The sequence below is a fragment of the Lepidochelys kempii genome, chromosome 3, assembly GCF_965140285.1.
Source record: "Lepidochelys kempii isolate rLepKem1 chromosome 3, rLepKem1.hap1, whole genome shotgun sequence".
In the NCBI taxonomy this organism is placed as follows: Eukaryota; Metazoa; Chordata; order Testudines; family Cheloniidae; genus Lepidochelys; species Lepidochelys kempii.
The window spans coordinates 133,449,420-133,469,845 of NC_136382.1; the positions used below are offsets into that span (position 1 = coordinate 133,449,420).

Genomic DNA, 20,426 nt, shown 5'->3' on the forward strand with positions numbered 1-20,426 from the left:
ATTCAACAACCCAATTATTGAGATATTTCTCCAGCTCAGGAAATGAATCGTACCACACTGGACATTTTTTGTTTCTTGGCATATCTTTTAGTGTTGTTTTATTTTTTCACCATTCTCTTACTTGCTACAGATTGATACAGAATTCACGAACAGTGGCGTAATTATTGTTTGCTTCTGCATATTCAACAACTTTAAGTTTAAACACTGCGTGATAAGCAGACCTTTTTCTTTTGATTTCACCGTTCATTTTAAATACTAGTATGAAAATAGATTATTATTGTAGTCATAGATTTTGTAGGACTTTATATAGGAATGTCACCTGCTTTATCACTGTCAAATTATTATTGTTCTTTATTTTAAAGCAGCCCTGTAGATTGGCATGTCTGTGGGGATAACAGGCTATTTCAATTTTATTAGAGATTCCATTGATTCTGCACATTATATTTTCATATTGGCTCGAGACTTATGAGGTCCATTGGTAGAAATACATGAAGAGATCAAATTACACAGTAGTGGACTGACACCAGTGCTATAGTACTATCGTTCATTGTATTTTTCTGATTGGCTTGTAAGGCATAGCATTTTGTGAAATGCATGAGTCAAATGTCATGCAGATCTGCAGCATTGCTCTTTTAGTATTCCTTCCAAGCCAATCTAGTCCACTAACCAAAGCCTTTGCAACTTTAAAAGGCTGCAGTATTGACATCAATAAGTGGGTTGGCAAACTTTGGCTCCCGGCCTCCCATCTGTTCTGCAGGGTCTGGTGCCACTTTGAGTTGGTGTGTCCTGGTTGGCAGGAAGCTTGCTTCTGATGATGAGCTTGGAGAGTTGTTTGAAGGCCAAAAGAGGGGCTTGGGGAAAAGATTCCTTTCAGGATGTGGTCCCCCATCAAGTATAGGTTGTAATTGTTTGATACCACCCCATGTGGGTTCCAGGGTGGAATGGGAGGTGTCAAATAGGAGGTTGCTGTCAGTATTTTTTGTTTGTTTGTTTTTCTGTATTGAAGCAGGTTCTCTCAGGGAATTAGGATGGCCTGTTCCATAATGCAATCTATTTTGCTGGTGGAGTGTATTTGTTCAGTGAAAACTGTTTAAACCGTTTTAAGGTACGTATCCCAGACTCTCTCTTTGGAATATATTCCGTAGTATCTGAATGCCTGGCTGGTGGGTCACAGATTTCTTCATGCATCTGGGGTGGTTGCTGGATCTGTGGAGCTAAGTGTGGTGATCTATGGGTGTGACAGTCTACATCATTATATTCACCTCTTTTATAAGACTATGATAAATTTTGTACAAAAGCATGCTTTGGTGAGGTGACATTTGAAAACTCACAATGTGCTCATAATTGTCCTGGTAAAATGTGTGTATCAACATCGTATGTAAAGTTATAAGTTTCTATGTATAACATTGCTGTATCATTTTCCAGAAATAGAAAGGCTGGTCCAAACCCGTTCTTCAGAGACAAAGACACACTGGCACCGTTACAAGAGAATTGGACTTGACATATCCCACAGCCATCTTGTGCAGTTAGCCACCATAAGCTGGAAGTGAGGACACCATGTAGCAAGAAAGAATCTGGCCTTGGCTTGGCAGACAGAACAAAAACAATAGCTGCAGCGTTACTAACAAGGATAGATACAGTGAAATAACAGATTCATGAAAATGAAAGGGAGTGTGGATAGGTGACCTTGGTCTGGGCACCTGTGTCTTTAAATTTCTTGCTGAAGTTACTTTGCTGGAAAGTAGAATAATGAATTATTATTTGCTGTTTCTAGGGAAACTGTTAGCCTATTAGGGGCCATTATGCGTTACATGCTTTGTTTGAAGAAACCTATAAAGAGTTTAGTGAGAGCACACTTTGGAGAAGTTTAGATTTTTTTTTTTTTTTTATGAGCAAGCAGACACAGACATCAGACACAGACAGCAATCTTCCCAGCAGCTAGGAGGAAGGCTGGGCACCGGAGAACTGCTGCTGCCACTTGACACCACCTCTGACTCTGGGTAACTATATCTATTTGGGGTGATCTCATATTGGGGAGCCATCCTAGTAATCACAACTGTTCCCAAGGTTTGGGCAGTATTTGTTGTTGAATATAACGCTATTATGAATACAGATGAAATGGATGAGTTTGGCGATGCATTTGGGATGCATATCTGAGCATCCATTGTCTTGTAGATAATTGAGGTAGGCAGTGATTCCATCACAGTGAGGGATGTTGTGCATTGAGAGGTGATATCCACAGTAGCAAAGATGGTGTTCTGAGGGAGTTTGTTGATGTTGCATAGTTTCTGGAGGAAGTCGGTTGCATCTTGGAGGAAATTTCCCCCTTGTTCAGTGATTGGTTTGAGGATGGTTTTTTGGAGTTCTGATACTCCTTCAGTAAGAGTCCCTGGCCAAATATGATGGGTCTGCCTGGGTTCCCTTGTCTGTGTATCTTGGGAAGCATATAGAAGGTCCTTGCAGTGGGTATGTGGGGGATGAGGAAGTAGAGTTGCTCTTGGAGTTGTTTAGGGAAGAATTTAAGGTTATCCTTAAATTTCTCTGTGAATTGTGGTGTAAAGTCTTTATTCAGTTCTTTATAATAGGTCGTGTCAGAGATATGTCGGTTGGCTTCATTGATGTAGCCATCAGAGTCAAGGACTACGATGGCACCCAATTTGTTTGACAGCTATTTGGTGGTTGAATTTCAGGGATCGTACAACTGTCCTTTCAGCAGTGGAGAGATTGTGGTGGATGCATTATTTGTTAAGGATTTCACTGTCAATTTTTTTTCCTGAGGCAATAAATGTAATGCAGGGGTGAAAGTAATATTAATCTCTTACCAGTACGGGGGCTGGCTCCGGGCCCCAGAAAGGGGTGGGGCTTTGGATGGAAGGGGCGGAGATGGAGGTCAGCATCCCCCACCAGCCCATCTGCACTGCCTGGCCCGCACCGCCAAGGGCTCCGGAGGCAATTTAAAAGGGCCTGGGGCTCTGGCTGCTGCTGGTAGGGGTGGCAGTGGCTGGGAGCCCCAGGATCTTTTAAATTGCCAGCCCTGGGGCAGCTGCCCCTTTTGCACCCCCACATTCGTGGCCCTGTCGGTAGGGCCCCTACCGGCAGGTCTTCTGCTGGAGAGTGGGCTGGGGGTGGGAGGCAAAAGGGGTAGTGATGTTAAAGTGACGGCAGCACTTTAACATCTGCTGCATGCTGGACGGTACCGGCTTCTTACCCGTATGCTGTACTAGCCCATACCGGCCGATTTTCACCCCTGATGTAATGATCAAATATGCGGTTTTGTTCACTGGTGGGTGACCAGTCGGATGATTCTTTTTGCTTATGACTGTCAGTAGAAATATGGTAGTTGTGGGTGGTGGTGGTCTTTCTTGTGAAATAATTCTTTGACGCAGAGTCAGCAAAAGAATTCTTCTACTTCTTCACATTAGTATGGTATCAGGTTCTGTGGTAGGGCAAAACTTCAGTCCAGATGGAGAAACCAAATAAAAGGAGGCAGCCCAGCTCAGTCGGGCAGGCGACAGAGGAGGAAAGACGTACACTGCCAGCTCCTGGCAGTAGAGCCAGAACACCTGGACTACGCTCCAGGTGACTCACTGATGGCAAAGACTGCCAGGGAAGCCAAGCCACTGCCTGCTGAGGAGGCTGCTACCTGCTCTGTGTCTCAGCCCAGAGGGAAGTAAGGTCTATAGACTGCTTGTTTGTTCTGCCTCACCCAGGGGCCATAGACCGATTGACGTTTTGCCCAGCCCAGGGGCTAATTCACCAAGTGCCACTGCTGCCCCAGCCAGGAGACTGCAGAACTCTAGACTGTTTGCCCTACCCAGTGGCTGCAGCCTGCTTGCTGCTATTCCCCAAGTACTACTGCTTGCCCCAGCCAGGAAGTGGCAGGGTTCTAGACTGTTTGTTTGCTCTGCCCAGGGGCTGCAGTCTGACTGCTGCTAAGTACTATTGCCTGCCCCAGCCAGGAGGCTGCAGGGCTTCAGGCAGTTTGTTGCGTCTGCCCTGAGACCACAGACTAGTTATTTACGTGACCCCGTCAGGGGCCGAGACCAACTTGGCAGAAATCAGCCACTTAACAGGGAAACCACAGGGTGATGGGGTGTACCAACCCCGCACTAGGCCAATAGAGGCACCCGAGCTCGACATGCAAGGCTCCCATCACAGAGAGAGGAGAAAAAACAGAAAAGCGTCTTCATCCAAACAATGGCAGCAACAAAAGCAAGACCCCCAGTTCCCTTCAGTGAGATATGAACTTCAACACTAGAGCAATTTCTTCCACCTTCACTTCCTTTTAAGGAATATAAGGAAATAAAATGTAAAAAGCTTTGTTACTGACACTTTAAGGTTACATAATTAAAAGTAATGAAAAATTCAAGATGTGAAAAAGAAAGTTCCAAGAACAATGTTAATGTGACTCTGTTGCACATAGTATTTTCAGTATTGTTTTTCTGTGTAAGCATGTAGCCTATGATATTACTATTTATGTTATAAAACACATCATGAAACATACAGGGTATGCAATGTGGCAGAATTAGAAATGTTGCCTTAATTTTTTCCATTTTCTGGTTTTGATATTTCAAATTGTACGATCTTTATGTTGCATTGATGTATATTTTTGCATTTAATATATGCTGCAGATCTGCATGGAATGGTCCAGATACATCCAGTTACACTCATCAGAATAATGTGTATGATAAAAACCGGTAGACAGTGAAAACTGTGAAACAGATAGATTGAAGGATAAATAATCCTCTAGTGAAAAGGTCACATTAATTCATAAACTTCTCAGGAATGGAAGAAAGGAATCAGTTTAATTAGTTACAGCACTATAAAAATGAAAATGTAAAACATCAACAGCAAATATTATGGTACCATTATGCCTGGTACAGGAAGTACAGTAACTCCTCACTTAAAAAGAAAAGGAGTACTTGTGGCACCTTAGAGACTAACAAATTTATTTGAGCACGAAATACAGCTCACGAAAGCTTATGCTCAAATAAATTTGTTAGTCTCTAAGGTGCCACAAATACTCCTTTTCTTTTTGCGAATACAGACTAACACGGCTGCTACTCTGAAACTCCTCACTTAAAGTTGTCCCGGTTAACATTGTTTCGTTGTTACGTTGCTGATCAATTAGGGAACATACTCTTTTAAAGTGGAGCAATGCTCCCTTATAACGTTGTTTGGCAGCTGCCTGCTTTGTCTGGTGCTTGCAGGAAGAGCAACCCTAATAGACAAAAAGGCAGACCATCATAGAGCATTTTAAACTCTCAGTCTGTAGAATATGGAAAGATTAGTTTATTCTAACTGTAAGCTTGGCACTCCTGTGACATTCACTATGGTTTTCAGCAAAAAAGAATTATATGATTACACAAATAGACAACGGTCTACTGAAGCCAGAATTATATATTCACCATAAAACCAGAGACAACTTTTGTCAGTCATCTTGATTTCACTCCCTTTCAGACAGCAACATAACATATGATAGCATATTTTCTGCACTATCGTCTTCAACAACATACAGCAGTTAGTAGCATACCTGAATTATGTTACTAAACTCCGCGGGGCAAAATGTATCAGCTGTTTGCTTTCACAGCAAATCATGGTAAGTGTGCGCTGAGAAAATTGCAGGCACTAAATTTGATGACATCGTATCAGCATATATTTTGATATGTAGACTGTGCCTGATGATTTTCAGTCACACTCTCCTTGTGGAACATCCAAAAGATCGTTTGGTCATTTTTTCCCTAATGTGTGTACTGATCCCAGAAAATTTAAGCCAGATCTAAGTATTGTTAACAGGTATATATATTATGTTATATGTTATGTTGTATGTATATGTTGTATGTTAACGTCAAACGAGAGAAATGGATATTTTTCACTGAAACAGAATGTACTAAACATGCCATTATCAAGAACAGATTTGTATTAACATTATCCTGGCAAATCCCAAAGGAATGTGGCGTCCTTGCAAATCTAGCAGTAACAATAGTATTATTTCAAAAAAGATACACTATGCTAATGAAAAATGCTCCAGTTATGTCATCTATAGTATATTGGTAAATTCCAATATCTGTTTGCAGGCCATGCCAACTTCAACAGTCAGGTTGGCTGAAAGTTAACACTTGGTAGATTATAGCAGAAATAAGTAAACCCAAGCAGTATGAAGCATTAAATAAACGTAAGCAGTAGAGAGATCTACTCTGCATTTCACCAAATCACGTGAATCTCATGTTAAAATGATATCAAAACCAGTTCAAACAAAAAGAGATGAGTTCTGTTGACCATACCCATCTTGACTAACTCAAATTGAGGTGTTCATAGTTATAAATTGATTGCACGGAGCCAGCCAGAACGTGTTAACAGCAATGCGCCAACAATGTGAGCTTCAGCAGAGTGAACTGTCATGTCCATTGTACACAGACTAGGTTGATATCCATATTTCAGATATATCAACAGCAACAAAAGAAACTCATCAGAAACTAAATATATGCAATAAATTTCTAATCCTTTTGCACTGTTGACCTATAGCGATCTATAAAGAATGAAACTTAAGAGCTAGAAACAAATCTCAAACCACAGAAACACCATAGAAATCAGGTATGTGTTTGGATGTTACATGAAGAACAGCAAAATGTTTGCCTTGTTGATAATACTGGGTTTTTCTTCAAGTATGAACATTAATTCACAAAATCCTACATCAAATGAGGAAAACTGTCCCTTTTCCATCACTTCATCTTCAACAATATATAAACTTTCACTTTTCCTTTTCAGACTAAGAACCAAGATGGTAAAATGTGAGTCAATGATATTAACATAGTTCTTTTTTCATAGTTGCAAACATAACATAACATAGGTATAAATTTAGTCACAAAGATACTATGACAAAGCAAGAGAAGATTGAAGCACCAAAGGTTTCTCTAATTGTGTCACAGTAAGGAGTGTTAACCTTTCAAATTTAAGGTATGCTGTATATAGCATCTATGGGAATTTAAATTATAATATATTCTTGCTAGTTAACTCCCAAGACCAGGTGTATAGAACAAGAGCCAGAATTTTAAAAGGTGCTTACCTTTGGAGAATTATAGACTTCTCCCACATGTTAGAATTACAACTTACTTTTATTGTCTAGCTGAGCTCTGTATTTACTAAACCCTTTTAGCCGTACTCTCTGGCCCAGAAGATCCAGGAACTCTTCAAAAGCAGGCCCTGCTGTCTCATTGTTATACATCTCTTCCTCTGTGCTTTGACCCGCTTTGCAATAAAGGACCCCAATCTTGTGCTGAAAACTCAGCTGAAATAAGAAAAGTAAAATTACAAATGGCAAAACATGGTAAGCAGTAAAACTAAAACAAAAACAAAAAAATTAACTATTAAAACTACTATTTTATTTCTGCAACAGCAGGAAAGGATTATTTAATAAATACGATCAAATAAATTATTTGAGAAAGTGAGGAAAATTTCTGATGCCAAAGATAACAAAGAAAACTATATTCAGCAAAGTCGACAGTCAGCATTCAAGCACAGATAGAACACGTTGATAAATCCTTGACTTTTGACTTCACTATCTATTATATATAGAAGTGTCCAGTATTGCATGCTCTACAATTTTATATCTTTAATTGGTACTGGCTGCACAACTGTCTTCTTTCACAGTCTGGGAACACAGCGAGGAATCTATTTTTAGAGCCTTGCAAATGCACAGATATCTGCTTTGTATCCGTAGACTATTTTTGAGGATTGCAGCGTGGATGTGGATACAAATTTGGTATCCGCTCAGGGCTCTGCAGCCCACACTCACCCAAACAGAGTGGCTGTCACCCAGCCTGCAGGCTCCAATTCGGCTCTCTGAATCAGGCAGCAGCATTCTGGGAGTTGGGCATTCTACGAATTTTAGTCTCCACCTTGCTCGGAGGGAGGAGGTAAACTACAACTCCCAGAAGGGAGTGAGCCATGCGCCATTTTGAAGGTGGGGTAGTTCTTTAAACGAGCAAGCAGTAATGGCTACATGTATTAGAGCAGCCATAACTGCATAAGGGTGGAGGGCTGCATAGAAGGACCCAGAATTGTAGCCTCCCTGCCCAGAGCGGGGAAGGTGGTATGGCAGGGGTGGAGCAGGTGGCAGAACAGGATGTCTCTGGGGAAAAGTGGGGTTGGGGGCTTGACACAGCCCTGTGTCCCTGCTGCGCAGTGACCTGTGGATAGGGTTGCCAACTCTCTAATCACGCAAACACCCTTGCCCTGCCCTACTGCCCCACCCCTTCACCGAGGCCCCGCCCCGCTCACTTCATCCCCCTCTCTCCATCGCTCAATCTCCCCCACCCTCACTCACTCACTTTCACTGGGCTGGAGCAGGGGGTGAGGGTGCGGGCTCTGAGCTGGGGCCGAGGGGTTCAAAGTGTGGAAGAGGGCTCCAGGCTGAGCCTGGGGCTTCGGGTGCAAGAGGGAGTGCGGGGTACAGGCTATGGGAGGGAGTTTGAGTGAGGGAGGGGGCTCAGGACTGGGGAAGGGAATTGGGGTGCAGAAGTGGGTTGGGCTGCTGGCACCGGGAGGGAGGCTCGGGGCTGGGGGTTTGGGGTGCGGGCTCCGACTGGGCAGTGCTTACCTCAGGTGGCTCCCGGTCAGTGGCACAGCAGGGCTAAGGCAAGCTCCTTGCCTGCCCTGGCCCAGCGCTATTCCCAGAAGCGGCCAGCACATCCCTGCTGCCCCAGGGGGCTCTGTGCGCTGCCCATGCCTGCAGGTACCGCACCCGCAGCTCCCATTGGCCGCAGTTTCTGGCCAATGGGAGCTGTGGAATTGGCACTCAGGGCAGGGGCAGCGCGTGGAGATTCCCTGGCCCCCCTCCCAGCGGCCACAAAGACGTGCCTGCTGCTTCCGGGAACGGCGTGGAGTCAGGCCAGGTAAGGAGCCTGCCTTAGCCCTGCTGTGCCGCTGGACTTTTAGTGGCCTAAAATCTCCCACTTTGGCTTCTGTAGCCTCTGGGAGATAGAGCCCAATTCCGGGAATCTCCTGGCAAAACCAGGAGGGTTGGCAACCCTACCATGGAGCTGTTTAGAGCCCTGCAAATCTGCAGATATCCACAGACAATTTTTGCGGCTCAGATGCAGATACACCTTTTTGTATCCATGCAGGGCTTTATCTATTTTCAAATGCTTTTAAACTTCAGCTAGTTGGTCCCCTGTATGTCAAGTGCTTCTCCATTCCACCTTTCTAATTATATGAGAACAGCCATTTAAAAGACATGCTTCAAATGAGTACTGTAAATAGGTTTTCACAAGATTAATTTTTATATGCATCAATAAATTCTTTTCCTCACATGTGTCTTTTGCAAAAAAGTAATTTTCTATTTTCTGACCATCTTCACATGGAGAAATACAGCACAGTGTACTGTAAACTAAAAAATCAGACTGCAATTGAATGTTGTTAAAATCTCAATACTAAAACATTGTTAGATTAGATGGGATTATTTTCTTGAGAAAAGTATTGACTTATTTTTTGAGCTGGATTCATGAGACAACAAATAGGAAACTCCCATATGAGTGGATTAGTTCTGTTAGTCTTTCTACCACCTATTAGAGCTTCACAAACTGACAGAGATCATCAGTCACATCAGATTCCCTTAAGACATTTATCCATACACACCTTTCACATTTACTATCAAGTTCTAAAGTACTTCCTTAATCAAAATTCAGGACTACTGTCTAGGTCTGTAGAATAAAGAGTATATAATACTCTTCCTGTCAAAGCACACTCGGATGACAAAAATCTACTTCACATTAGGCATTCATGGGTGTGGTATCACTCTCATGTTTTATCATGACAACTGGTAGGAAAAGTCATGAGTTACAAATGGTAAAAAAAGGCAAGCAATGAAAATATTGCAAAAAGAGTCAAGTGTCATGAGAGTGGCTTTAAACCTCAAATTACCTTTATCTTCCCATTTTAGTAATAGCTGTGCTTGTACTAAATGACTGAGCAGTTATGAAGAGTTAAACTATGTGGTTTGTGCGCTGTTTTTTGGGTTGTTTTTTTTAATAAAGAAAAACTCCTTATCACCCCTGGAGAAATAAAATCTCCCATTACCAGTTAACAAAACTGATCTTTTGTGCCATCGTGATGTCACTGCTTTTCTGAGCTCCTGCACTGTTTGTCTCTCATGCAGCCTAGTGTTCAACTTGCCAGCACTCAAGATGATCGGTAAAATTGGCTTAATTATCACAGGCACCCACCATATACAAAAATCCTCAAATTTCAAAAAGTCATGGATATTTTTTAAAAACTCTGGAAAGAATCAGATTCTATGCATCTCATGACAAAGAATGTAGCAAAACGTCCCTTGACTTCTATTGGGCCAGAATTTCACTCTTGGTTATTAAATTAAACCTATCAATGGGACAATTTTTACTTTGTTTTACTGATGTAAATCTGGCCTAACTCCACTGGTACTGAGAACAATTTCATAATACTATCTGTTCTGACTCAGGGAAGATATTTGTTAGTCATTACAGAATGGATGATGCTTTAGCTACTGAATAAACATCAGCATAGTTATGCTTGATGAGAAGCAGATCACACTCCATTTATTAAGGGAATGCTTAGATGACAACTTCAGGATCTCTATCCTGCACAGTTCAACCTTTTGGCTGCGATGTTCAGAGGAACCCAGGGAACTTGGGTGCTCAACATCAACTGAATTTCAAAGCAATTTGAGTACTAATTCTCTTGGACCCCTTTGTAAATTCCAGCCTTTGTGCCAGAGAAGGGCAAAAAGATTCCCATGCAATAAGAACATACACCATAATCTATCACCGGAAAAAGTACAATTATTAAAAATATTCCATCCTGATCTCCAGAAGAACAGGTGGCTTTTCCCATAAAACCTATGGTCAATCCGAAGTTGATCTAATTGCCTGTTTCTCACAACAAACAGGAAAATACAGATTCTTTATTTATATTCTTGAAAGAGGTTAATCATTCATTTCACATCTATTTTGCTGTTGTCATCATGGGAACAACAATTTACCCACAACAATTACTATTCTCCATAAGCCATACTAGATTTCATTGGTCACAAAACCTTTGGTAGAAAATGAGAGGAAACAATTACATGCAAGCACTGGCTTCCAACTGTGGAAAAGCTTCAAACAAACATTTCCTACATACCAGTCTCTCAAATGACTATTACCCTGGTGACCAAATTAATCCACTAGACCATGGTTCACATTTAAAAAAAAATGTGGCTGTACAGCCAGCCATCACCTTCAGTTGCCATGAAAGACTCTATTTGCTTGATTAATAAACTCAATGCATTAAACACCTAAGAGGATTAAAATCATAAAAGGATCTCATGGTAGTTCTATACACAGCTTTCTGTATTTGCCTCAGTAACTACTGCAAGATAAGAAGCATTGAAGAAATATTAAAATAATATATTCATATCGATGACAGTACATTTCACAACAGAACTGAATTCTCAATACTAAACATCAGGCATCAAAAAGGAAAAATGAGGAGTGTTGTATCTCAAAGTCACCGACTATTATAACATTACTTTGGTTTGTTTGACTGCTTTATGCTTCCACAATGGACACCCAAATTACAGTCTCGGTTTATGGTTGTGGGTGATGGCAGTGAGTTCTATAAATGCACCATTCAGTTTGTTTAAAGAAGGAAATGCCTTACATTGCCCCAAATGTGATTCCACTCTGGCCAATTAATATAATTGATATTATGAGCTGGAACTCACTTGAGTTTAAACAAAAAATATAGCTGTAAAGATGTAGAACCTGAGGAGCACTAAGAGTAAAAATTGGCTGAATGCTCCTGATTTCCTTTACAGTTTTTCATGAACTCTGACAGACCAAAGGAGAAAGTAAAAACATTATGCAAAACACACATTCAATTTAAAAACATATATTTGGTAATTTATTAAAAATTCTTTGTCTCCTAGCAGAGCAAATGAGGTGGGAAATATAGAGGAAATGGGTATGCAGAACTGGCTTGACATTCTCATAGCTAGGAACTCTCTATTGATCTACAGCGGCTCTGTTACAACTAGAAGAGAAGACAGAAGAATGCCTTGTATACACTAACATGTTAGACACAATCACTATTTCATACTGAATTAATACTGAACATTAAGACACGATAGTCACTTTTTTTGCATGTACAATGATCATTTATTTAAAATTAAAATCTTAAACATTCTTTGCATAGGTGTACTAAAAGTATTCACAAGCTAGTCCTTCACAAATTATTCAGATGCAGCAAACATGCTTGGCAGTCTTTGAACAGAGCAGGTTCACCTTACTGAACCTGTTAAATCTCACCATTATTCACTCTGAATTTAAAGTGTACATTTGTTTCATTGCTGATGCAGTGTTAACCTGTTAGATAGTCTCAATTAGAATTTCAGCTGTTTGAACTATCAAACATTTCACTCCACTGATAAGATTGCTACAGTGAATAAGCGTGCTAATTATAAGTTAAAATATGAACACTAACTTGGGATTCATGGGACTATGATATAAGTAAATGTTATTTTTAACTATAATTCATCTGATTTTCTGAAGTGCTGAGTACTTCCAGCTGCCTTTGATTTCAGTTTTAGATGTAGAGGCTTATCGTGATTTTATAAATCTTTAGAAATTTACCTACTCTGTCTTTAAGAAATATAGATTGGTTAACCTTTATGTTTATATCCAATATTTGGGCATAGAAAATATGGACTTTAATCTGTGAAAACCATTTTTGTGAAAATTTTAAAAAGATAGCACTAACTATATTCTCTCCCTCTTTTACTCTTGGGATTCTCTACAGGCTACTTGGTCTTTCCCAAGTTGGGAATCAAAAAAGGCATATTGCTTGGAAAAACAAATTATTGTTCAAGTAGTTGCAACTCTGGCAATAAGGCATTTTTCTGGAGTCATTGAACCATTACCTGTCACAATTCTCATTTTGTCATTAAAATACTGAGCTGTGTGTGACCTCTTCTTGAAAATAGAGCAATGGCTGTTCAAGAGAAAATATATTACATCACAAATTCGTGTTTATTTACAACACCAACAAAAGATTTAAGGAAAAGGTACATGTTCTTTCAAGTGGATAGTCTTTAGAGAGAAATCATATACTACATACCCCTTGTTCGTCCAGTTTAAGCAGCTGTTCAGAGACTTTGGGTGAGCTGGAAGCCTGCCTCAGGCACTGAATGCTCAGCTCTGGTATTACATATTCCAGTACCTCTTTGAGAGGCAGGCCTCGTGCTGTGCCATGTCTAGCAGTAGATGGTATGGCATCTTCTAATATTGCTCCTCTCAATGTAGTAAGCTGCAGCAAGAGTGGAAAACCTCATTGAATATTTATAATTCTAACACTATGCTATTAAAATCCAATCTTCAGGCTCCGAAGTGTGGGGATGGCGGGGAGAGAGACACACTTATGTTTAATTCATTGAGGATAGTGCAAAGGTTAGTGAAGCAACTTAAACATTAAAGAGGAAACAGACACTTGTAACTTCTAAACAAAGAAGTTAAATATAGTAACACTAGACAATGTAGAATTACTACAAAATAGAAACTTTGGGCTGGTACTCAAATCCTGAACTCATTTCTTTTGTTTCTTTAGGCTGTGTCTTCAGTGCAAAAAAGGTAAGTCTTTTTACAGCAGGATAATTAAGGTGCATTAGCCATCCAACTGTAAAATCCTAGTTGGACAAGGCACTGTACTTTTAGGGCATGTCTACACTGCAGATTGGGAGATGTGACTACAGCACACAGAGACATATCCTGATCTAGTTAGATCAAAGCTAGCTTGAGTAACAATAGCAGCATGGGCAGCAACTGCTTGAGTTTGCACCCAGGGTCCTATGCAGGCAGGACTAGCCCAGCAGCTGTTTGTATGGCCATTGCTTCACTATTGTCATTACTAGATCTAGCTTTTGATCTAGATCAAAGTTAGCGGAGGGTACACCTACCTGTGCTGTTATTACACCTCCCAATTGAAGTGTAGACAAATCTTTACTGGGAGGTAGAATAGGTGAGATCAGCCACAGGCAGAAATATAGTGTTGATCTCACAGTAACAACTACAGTGCCTTGTCTCTACTAGGATTTTACAGTAGGATAGCTAGTGTGCATTAATTATCCTGCAATAAAAAAAATACAAAAACAAACACAAATACCCTCCCCACACACACACAGTTCTTTTTAACAGTGAAGACAAAGCCTTGGTATTATACAATACATTTATATATATATATTTTATACACACACAGTGGAAACCTGAACATTACAGATTCAGAAAAGGGCTATACTGGCATTAGAAAAGGTTCAGAAAAGGGCAACTAAAATGATTAGGGGTTTGGAATGGGTCCCATATGAGGAGAGATTAAAGAGGCTCGGACTTTTCAACTCGGAAAGGAGGAGACTAAGGGGGGATATAATAGAGGTATATAAAATCATGAGTGGCGCGGAGAAAGTGAATAACGAAAAGTTATTTATTTGTTCCCATCATAAGAACTAGGGGCCACCAAATAAAATTAATGGGCAGCAGGTTTAAAACAAATAAAAGAAAGTTCTTCTTCACTCAGCGCACAGTCAACCTGTGGAACTCCTTGCCTGAGGAGGTTGTGAAGGCTAGGAATATAACAGGGTTTAAAAGAGAACCGGATAATTGCATGGAGGTTAAGTCCATTAATAGCTATTAGCCAGAATGGGTAAGGAATGGTGCCCTTAGCCTCTGTTTGTCAGAGGCTGGAGATGGATGGCAGGAGAGAGATCACTTGATCATTACATGTTAGGTTCACTCCCTCTGGGGCACCTGGCATTGGCCACTGTTGGTAGACAGGATACTGGGCTGGGTGGACCTTTGGTCTGACCCAGTATGGCCATTCTTATGTTCTTACAGTTAACAGGAATAGAGCTGGGCAAAAATTTTTGGACAAAACTTTCACTGAAAAAATGCAGATTTGGGTTGGCTAAAACATTTAGCAAGTTCATGCTGAATTCGCTAAATTGTTTCAGAACAAAAAAATCCCCAAAACACCAAATGTTTTTGAGACTGAATGCTCTCCTGATCCCTTTAGAGGGGCAATGGACCTAGTGTATCTGGCCTGTTCAGGGGAGGACTGGACAGTGCAGAGCACACGTTTTTGTGGGAAATCTGGGACTCGGCATGTATTGTGGCTATACACACAGACTTTGTGGGTGTTACCTGCATGCTGGCAGGCTGTTTGTCAGAAGCCCACGTTGAGAGCTACAGCAGCAAAGCATTTTGAGGCAGCCCAAATTGCAGGGCAAGTGGTGACAGCCCCTCACTGGTCTAGATTGCACCCCAGAACGTCAAAGTTTTGTTTTGACATTTTTTGAAACAGAACATTTTGAATTTTAGTTCACTTTTATTTCAAAAGGTAAAAAAACCCAAACCAAAACTAAATGTTTCATTTTAGTCAACCCCCATTTTCCTCCGACAATTCAGCCACTGTACCAGTTATTTATACAGCTCTAATCAAGAACTGCTATTTTGTGGCTAACAGGTGTTTCTTGCCATGATGAAGAGCACAAAGTTCTGAGAATCAAAGGAAAGTTTGCACTTGCTTATGACAGAGACCAACCAAAGATGGCATACACCTGAAACTTTCTTTCAAATCACCACTAAAAATAGGATCCATGTAACTCATTGCTGTGATAAAGGAAGAATGAACCAGTTTGGAAAAAAATACAAACTAGCCTGAATGTGAAAGTTTTGATCAGGTTTGATAAGTATACCTCCAATACAATCAAAGGCCACTTCTACTTCAAACAGGATCCACTATTTTTGCTTCAGTAAGGTATTAGCATTCCCTCTCCTTCCATAAACTACATACTTGGAAGAGGAGATTTGGCATCCCATATTTATTCCAGACCGCAAATATGGTACATCACTTTTGAAGAGAGAGCATTTTAACAGGCATTTTGAAACTATACACTTGTAACATACCTTGAGGAATAGTAAACCTCTTCAAGTTCCTCATCCCTCCCCTTTGTCCCAAACTTTCATTCCTGCCAAAAGAAAGCTAATATTCTCCAGAAGCACCTCAGTCCAAACCTATCTTCCCTTATTTGATGTCTGCCCTCTCTTAGTTCTCCATCTGTTCCCTTATGGGACCCTCTGAATATATATGTACTGTACCTGCAACCAATCCAACTGTTCTCTAATGGTTCCCAACCAAAGGAAGGGAGCACTTCAGGAAGCAGGAAAATAAACAAAATTTTTCTTCAGGCATCAGCTCCAACATGTATTAATGCTACCAGAACACACACCTCCCTGCAAATGTATTCATCTGTAAAATCTTTTAAAAGTCAATTCCCAGATCGATGCTGGCATGAGAAAACAGCCAGTGTTCTAAGGGTTAACTTCTCTTTTACCGCCTCCTCCCCATTAAAACAACACTCACTAAACAGTACCTCACTTGTCCTGAAAGCTATACGATAGTTGAATTGAGATCCTTCTCTCTCCTTAGCATCTTCAACCTTCTCTCTCCGGATGCTGAATGCAACAGGACCTAGATTTTCATCAATTCCAAAGTAGTTCTGATGCTCTGTAGAAGAAGAGAATGAACGCAAAAAGGAAGAGAATAGTGAAGTGTTAAACTGATGGCTTCATCAAATCTTACAAGAGAAGTCTTACAGTGATAAACAGGCATCCACTGTTGCACTGTGCGCCATACAATGGCTTTTCTATGTCTAAACATTGTTAGATAGAAGAAATTACATTCTCCAGTTAAGATTACAGATGCACAAGAATCAAAATATCTGGTAGGACAAGTTCTCTATAGACAACTAAATCACATCCATTTCTCATGAGTAGACAAGCAGCATGTATCTTTCAAAACTATATTGCCTTTTAGTAATATTTCAAGAGTGAACCATTATAAAGTGTCATGGCATGCTTTATCATTGATTGACAATTCGTGTCTTAAAGCAGTATAACAACTGTCAGAAATTAACATGAAGACTTCATTGTAGTGGGTGGAAACAAAATTAATCTATAGTAGGAACTGGAAAACAACACTCATTTTCTATATAGTTTACTATTACAAAACAAGCCACTATTTTATTTATTTTAAATAAAATGCTGTATTAAATTAATCTAGGTCACAGTGTGGAATAATATGCACAAACAGCAAGTTTTATACATATTAGAAGAAAGTTTGTAGCTCTAGTATCATTTACCAGAATCAACTATAACACTGTGGGTTGGGTTTTTTTAATAAATTACAGTAGAGATAGAAAATACTTAGATAGTCCTGCGGTTAATGCACAGACCTGGGAGTCAGAATACTAACAATACCATAAAGAATTGAAGCTAACAACTTTTCAGTTTATGGCAACCTGTTAATTTTGTGAATAGTGAACTAAAGCTAGTTCCTCTAATTTTCTTCAGATTTCTATTTTTGGCTATTGCTCACTTTGGCACATTTTTTCCAGGTTCTGTGAATTAATTTAAGTAGAAGCATCATTATAGGAAATGTTCACAGAAGTGTATTTCAGGGGGAGAGAGAAGGCCTAGAGGATTGGTAATGGAATGCAGACCCTTTTACCACTAGCTTACCAACTTAACTACAGCTCAGACTGAAAACAAACGAAAATTGTTAACATTCAATGGCCTTTCAGGGATCTATATGATGCATGTTGGTGGTGTCTGTGCAGCTCCTAATGGAAAGCATCCACAACAGCTGGTACCCTTGGTTCCTCCAGGAGCTAAGGACCATCACAAAACCTCACCACTCTCTGCTCCAAATGCAAGGCACATTTCTTTGGCCTTGCCTTCTCTTACATAAACTTACAGCAACAGGTATATTTATATTAAAGATAAACACACCCTACAAAAACATGACACTCCACTTCACATGCTTCTCCCTCTCGGGAGAGACTGGGGGAGGAGAGGAACAACATGTGACAGATGTGTAGTCACATTGCTTAATGCAGTACTGGAAGGTGCTCAGATACTAGGGTGATGAGCATGGTATAAAGAAAACTATATAGAATAGAATAAACCCTTGTTAACAATCCTGGAAATGACACTAAGGATCAAAGGGGCACAGACAATCATCTTTTCATGCTCACAGGCTACATGTTTTTCCAAAGATGAGTTCAGTCTCCAGTAGTGCCAATATGGCACTTTTCACAAGCATTACATTTACTTTAAATTATTTACTTAATTTTTAACAAAAGCAGAAGTAGAGAGGTTAAAAAGATCACACAATCCTAAATTGGTCATCAAGGCAAATCTTATTTTTGGTAGGTTACTCAAATGAACTCAACATATTTGTATGTATCAACAGTATTTTTTAATTTGGTCTGGGATAACTATAGAATCCAAACATTTACTATTAACAGGAATTTCCATAATTGCACATTCAAGCTGTGATTAAAGGCAAGCACCTTACTTAAGGTTCTCCTATCCTTGGTTTTTGATGCAAATCAAGATAAAGGTATTCCTTTAGTTACTAGGTTTCTACCATGTAACATAAGTAAACACAAAGTTTTGTGCTTCAGCTCTGTCCTTTGCCAGGAAATTAAAACATCTCTGGACAAAAAATGTATTTCTTATGGTGGTGTCTAAAGTGATAAAATCATGCTGTCAACGCAATTTAAACATTCATCTTACGGTTTATAGAAAATATCTGCACATGACGTAAAATAGCAAAAACTCTGCAGGCTGAATAAAGGAAGACTGTTAACTCCTCCAGACATACAACTTATTGAAAGATTTGCTTATTCATCCATATTATATTTACCTTGTCCTCGTGGATTCATTGGAGAAGAAACCTGTAATCATAGCCTAGTAACCTCCTTTAATGTTCAAAAACAAACAAAAACCAACTGGTTGAAATGACAATACATAGACATAACATTTGTCTGGGAAATTCTTTTAAGTTATACACAGTTGGGGCTTTTTCATTTTTCAGTATTCTGACAGAACATACTGTTTGGATGTCCTCTCCCGCAGAGCCATAGACAAGTTTCATCTATACTATTCAGTTAACTTCACTTGGACAGTTAAATATATTAGAAATTAGCAGTGGATAGTTTACAAAAAGTTTGTTCATATGTCTAGGACAAAAAAAAAAGTGAGAAACTGTCAATCTTCGTACCACAATCTTGAAATTCATTAACATCTCTGAAAGGTTTTCTTGATAACTTGCCATTGAAATGGGATTTCTCTTCCATTTTTGAAAATGTTAGTGTACATCTTTTAAAACAAGTGATTCTCCACCACCAAACCCACAGAGACCAAGTGTGTCAGAAGATAGGGGACGTACTTCAGGTTCTAAAGTACATTTAGGTACTTAAATAAATGGACTCATATTCAGAAGAGTGGAGTGCACACAAACTCCCATCACCTTCTAAAAAAGTGGCTGGGTGCTCAACCCTTCTGAATATCAGTCCCCTTATTTAAATACCTAAATACGGACTCATGAAACTAAATTTAAACTACCACTTTTGAAGAAATTTTGGCTAAAAAGGCACTTCTCAGCACAGGAAACAAAAAAAACAACCAACATGGAATTTCTAGGGTAACCCATTTTGAAGATGTGGGCAGAAAAAAAAAAGGTGGGAAAAACATGGGTTGGTAATAAGGTAAGCAGTTGTAGGAGTTGCTTCTGGTAAGAAAGGAAACTTTAGTGAGAGGAAGTCCTAACTCCAGAGCAAGGAAAAGGTGCCAATATTTTTTAGCCAGGTCTGGTGCTGCCACGCATCATTTTGTCAAAGAGGAGAAGCCCATCAGTTCTTTATATGTACTAACTTTCCCATAACACTAATTTTAATGATTCTCCAAGGCTTTACTACAAGACTTGGGAAACCATCAGACAGTATTGTATGGCTACGTAAAGAGATGGGCTTCAAATCAAAACCCCAGGTCAGAACTACAGGCTTTGGAAAAGTTGAGAACTAGATCCAAACTTGGCAGTTCCAGCTTATCTCTTGTCCAAAGTGGAAGACGTTCAGAAACAAAACTTAATTCAGCTAAATATATTAGTTTACACTGAATCAAAGGTGGTAGGTAGGATGCTTTCAAGGAAGAGAACTTAACAAGTGAGGAGGTGCATCTAGAGAATGAAAGCATGAAGACACGACACTGGTCTTTTGGAAGGGGATTTTTAATGCAAGACAAAATTTTTAAAAATGTTCCAAAATGCAAGTTAAATACAAGGATTTTTCCAGACTGAAGAGAAAAGAGGAAAAAAGCAAACAAAACAAAATTATTCTCAGTGGCACTCTATACCTCAAAGCCACAACCTGGAACGCTCATATTCACCACTGACATAATTATGATAGATTTTGTACAAAGTATGCCCTATGAGGTATCATTTTAAAAGTCTTGATCTGTTGAACATAAATATCCTTTTGGATTACATGCTCTATCATCGTATGTAAAGTTATGAAGTTT

At 39.8% G+C, this 20,426-nt stretch overlaps 1 protein-coding gene across 13 annotated transcripts in view; it reads right to left on the minus strand.

Moving 5' to 3' along the window:
* SIPA1L2 (signal induced proliferation associated 1 like 2) overlaps nucleotides 1–20,426 on the minus strand; it is a 238,194-nt gene that overhangs the window by 96,395 nt on the left and 121,373 nt on the right. For all 13 annotated transcript variants that reach the window (XM_073338090.1, XM_073338089.1, XM_073338083.1 and 10 more), the window contains 3 exons: nucleotides 16,436–16,569; nucleotides 13,132–13,320; nucleotides 7,114–7,288 (listed from right to left, as the gene is read on the minus strand). In XM_073338090.1, the coding sequence (XP_073194191.1) occupies nucleotides 7,114–7,288; nucleotides 13,132–13,320; nucleotides 16,436–16,569 (498 nt within the window). The remainder of the gene's footprint in view (nucleotides 1–7,113; nucleotides 7,289–13,131; nucleotides 13,321–16,435; nucleotides 16,570–20,426) is intronic.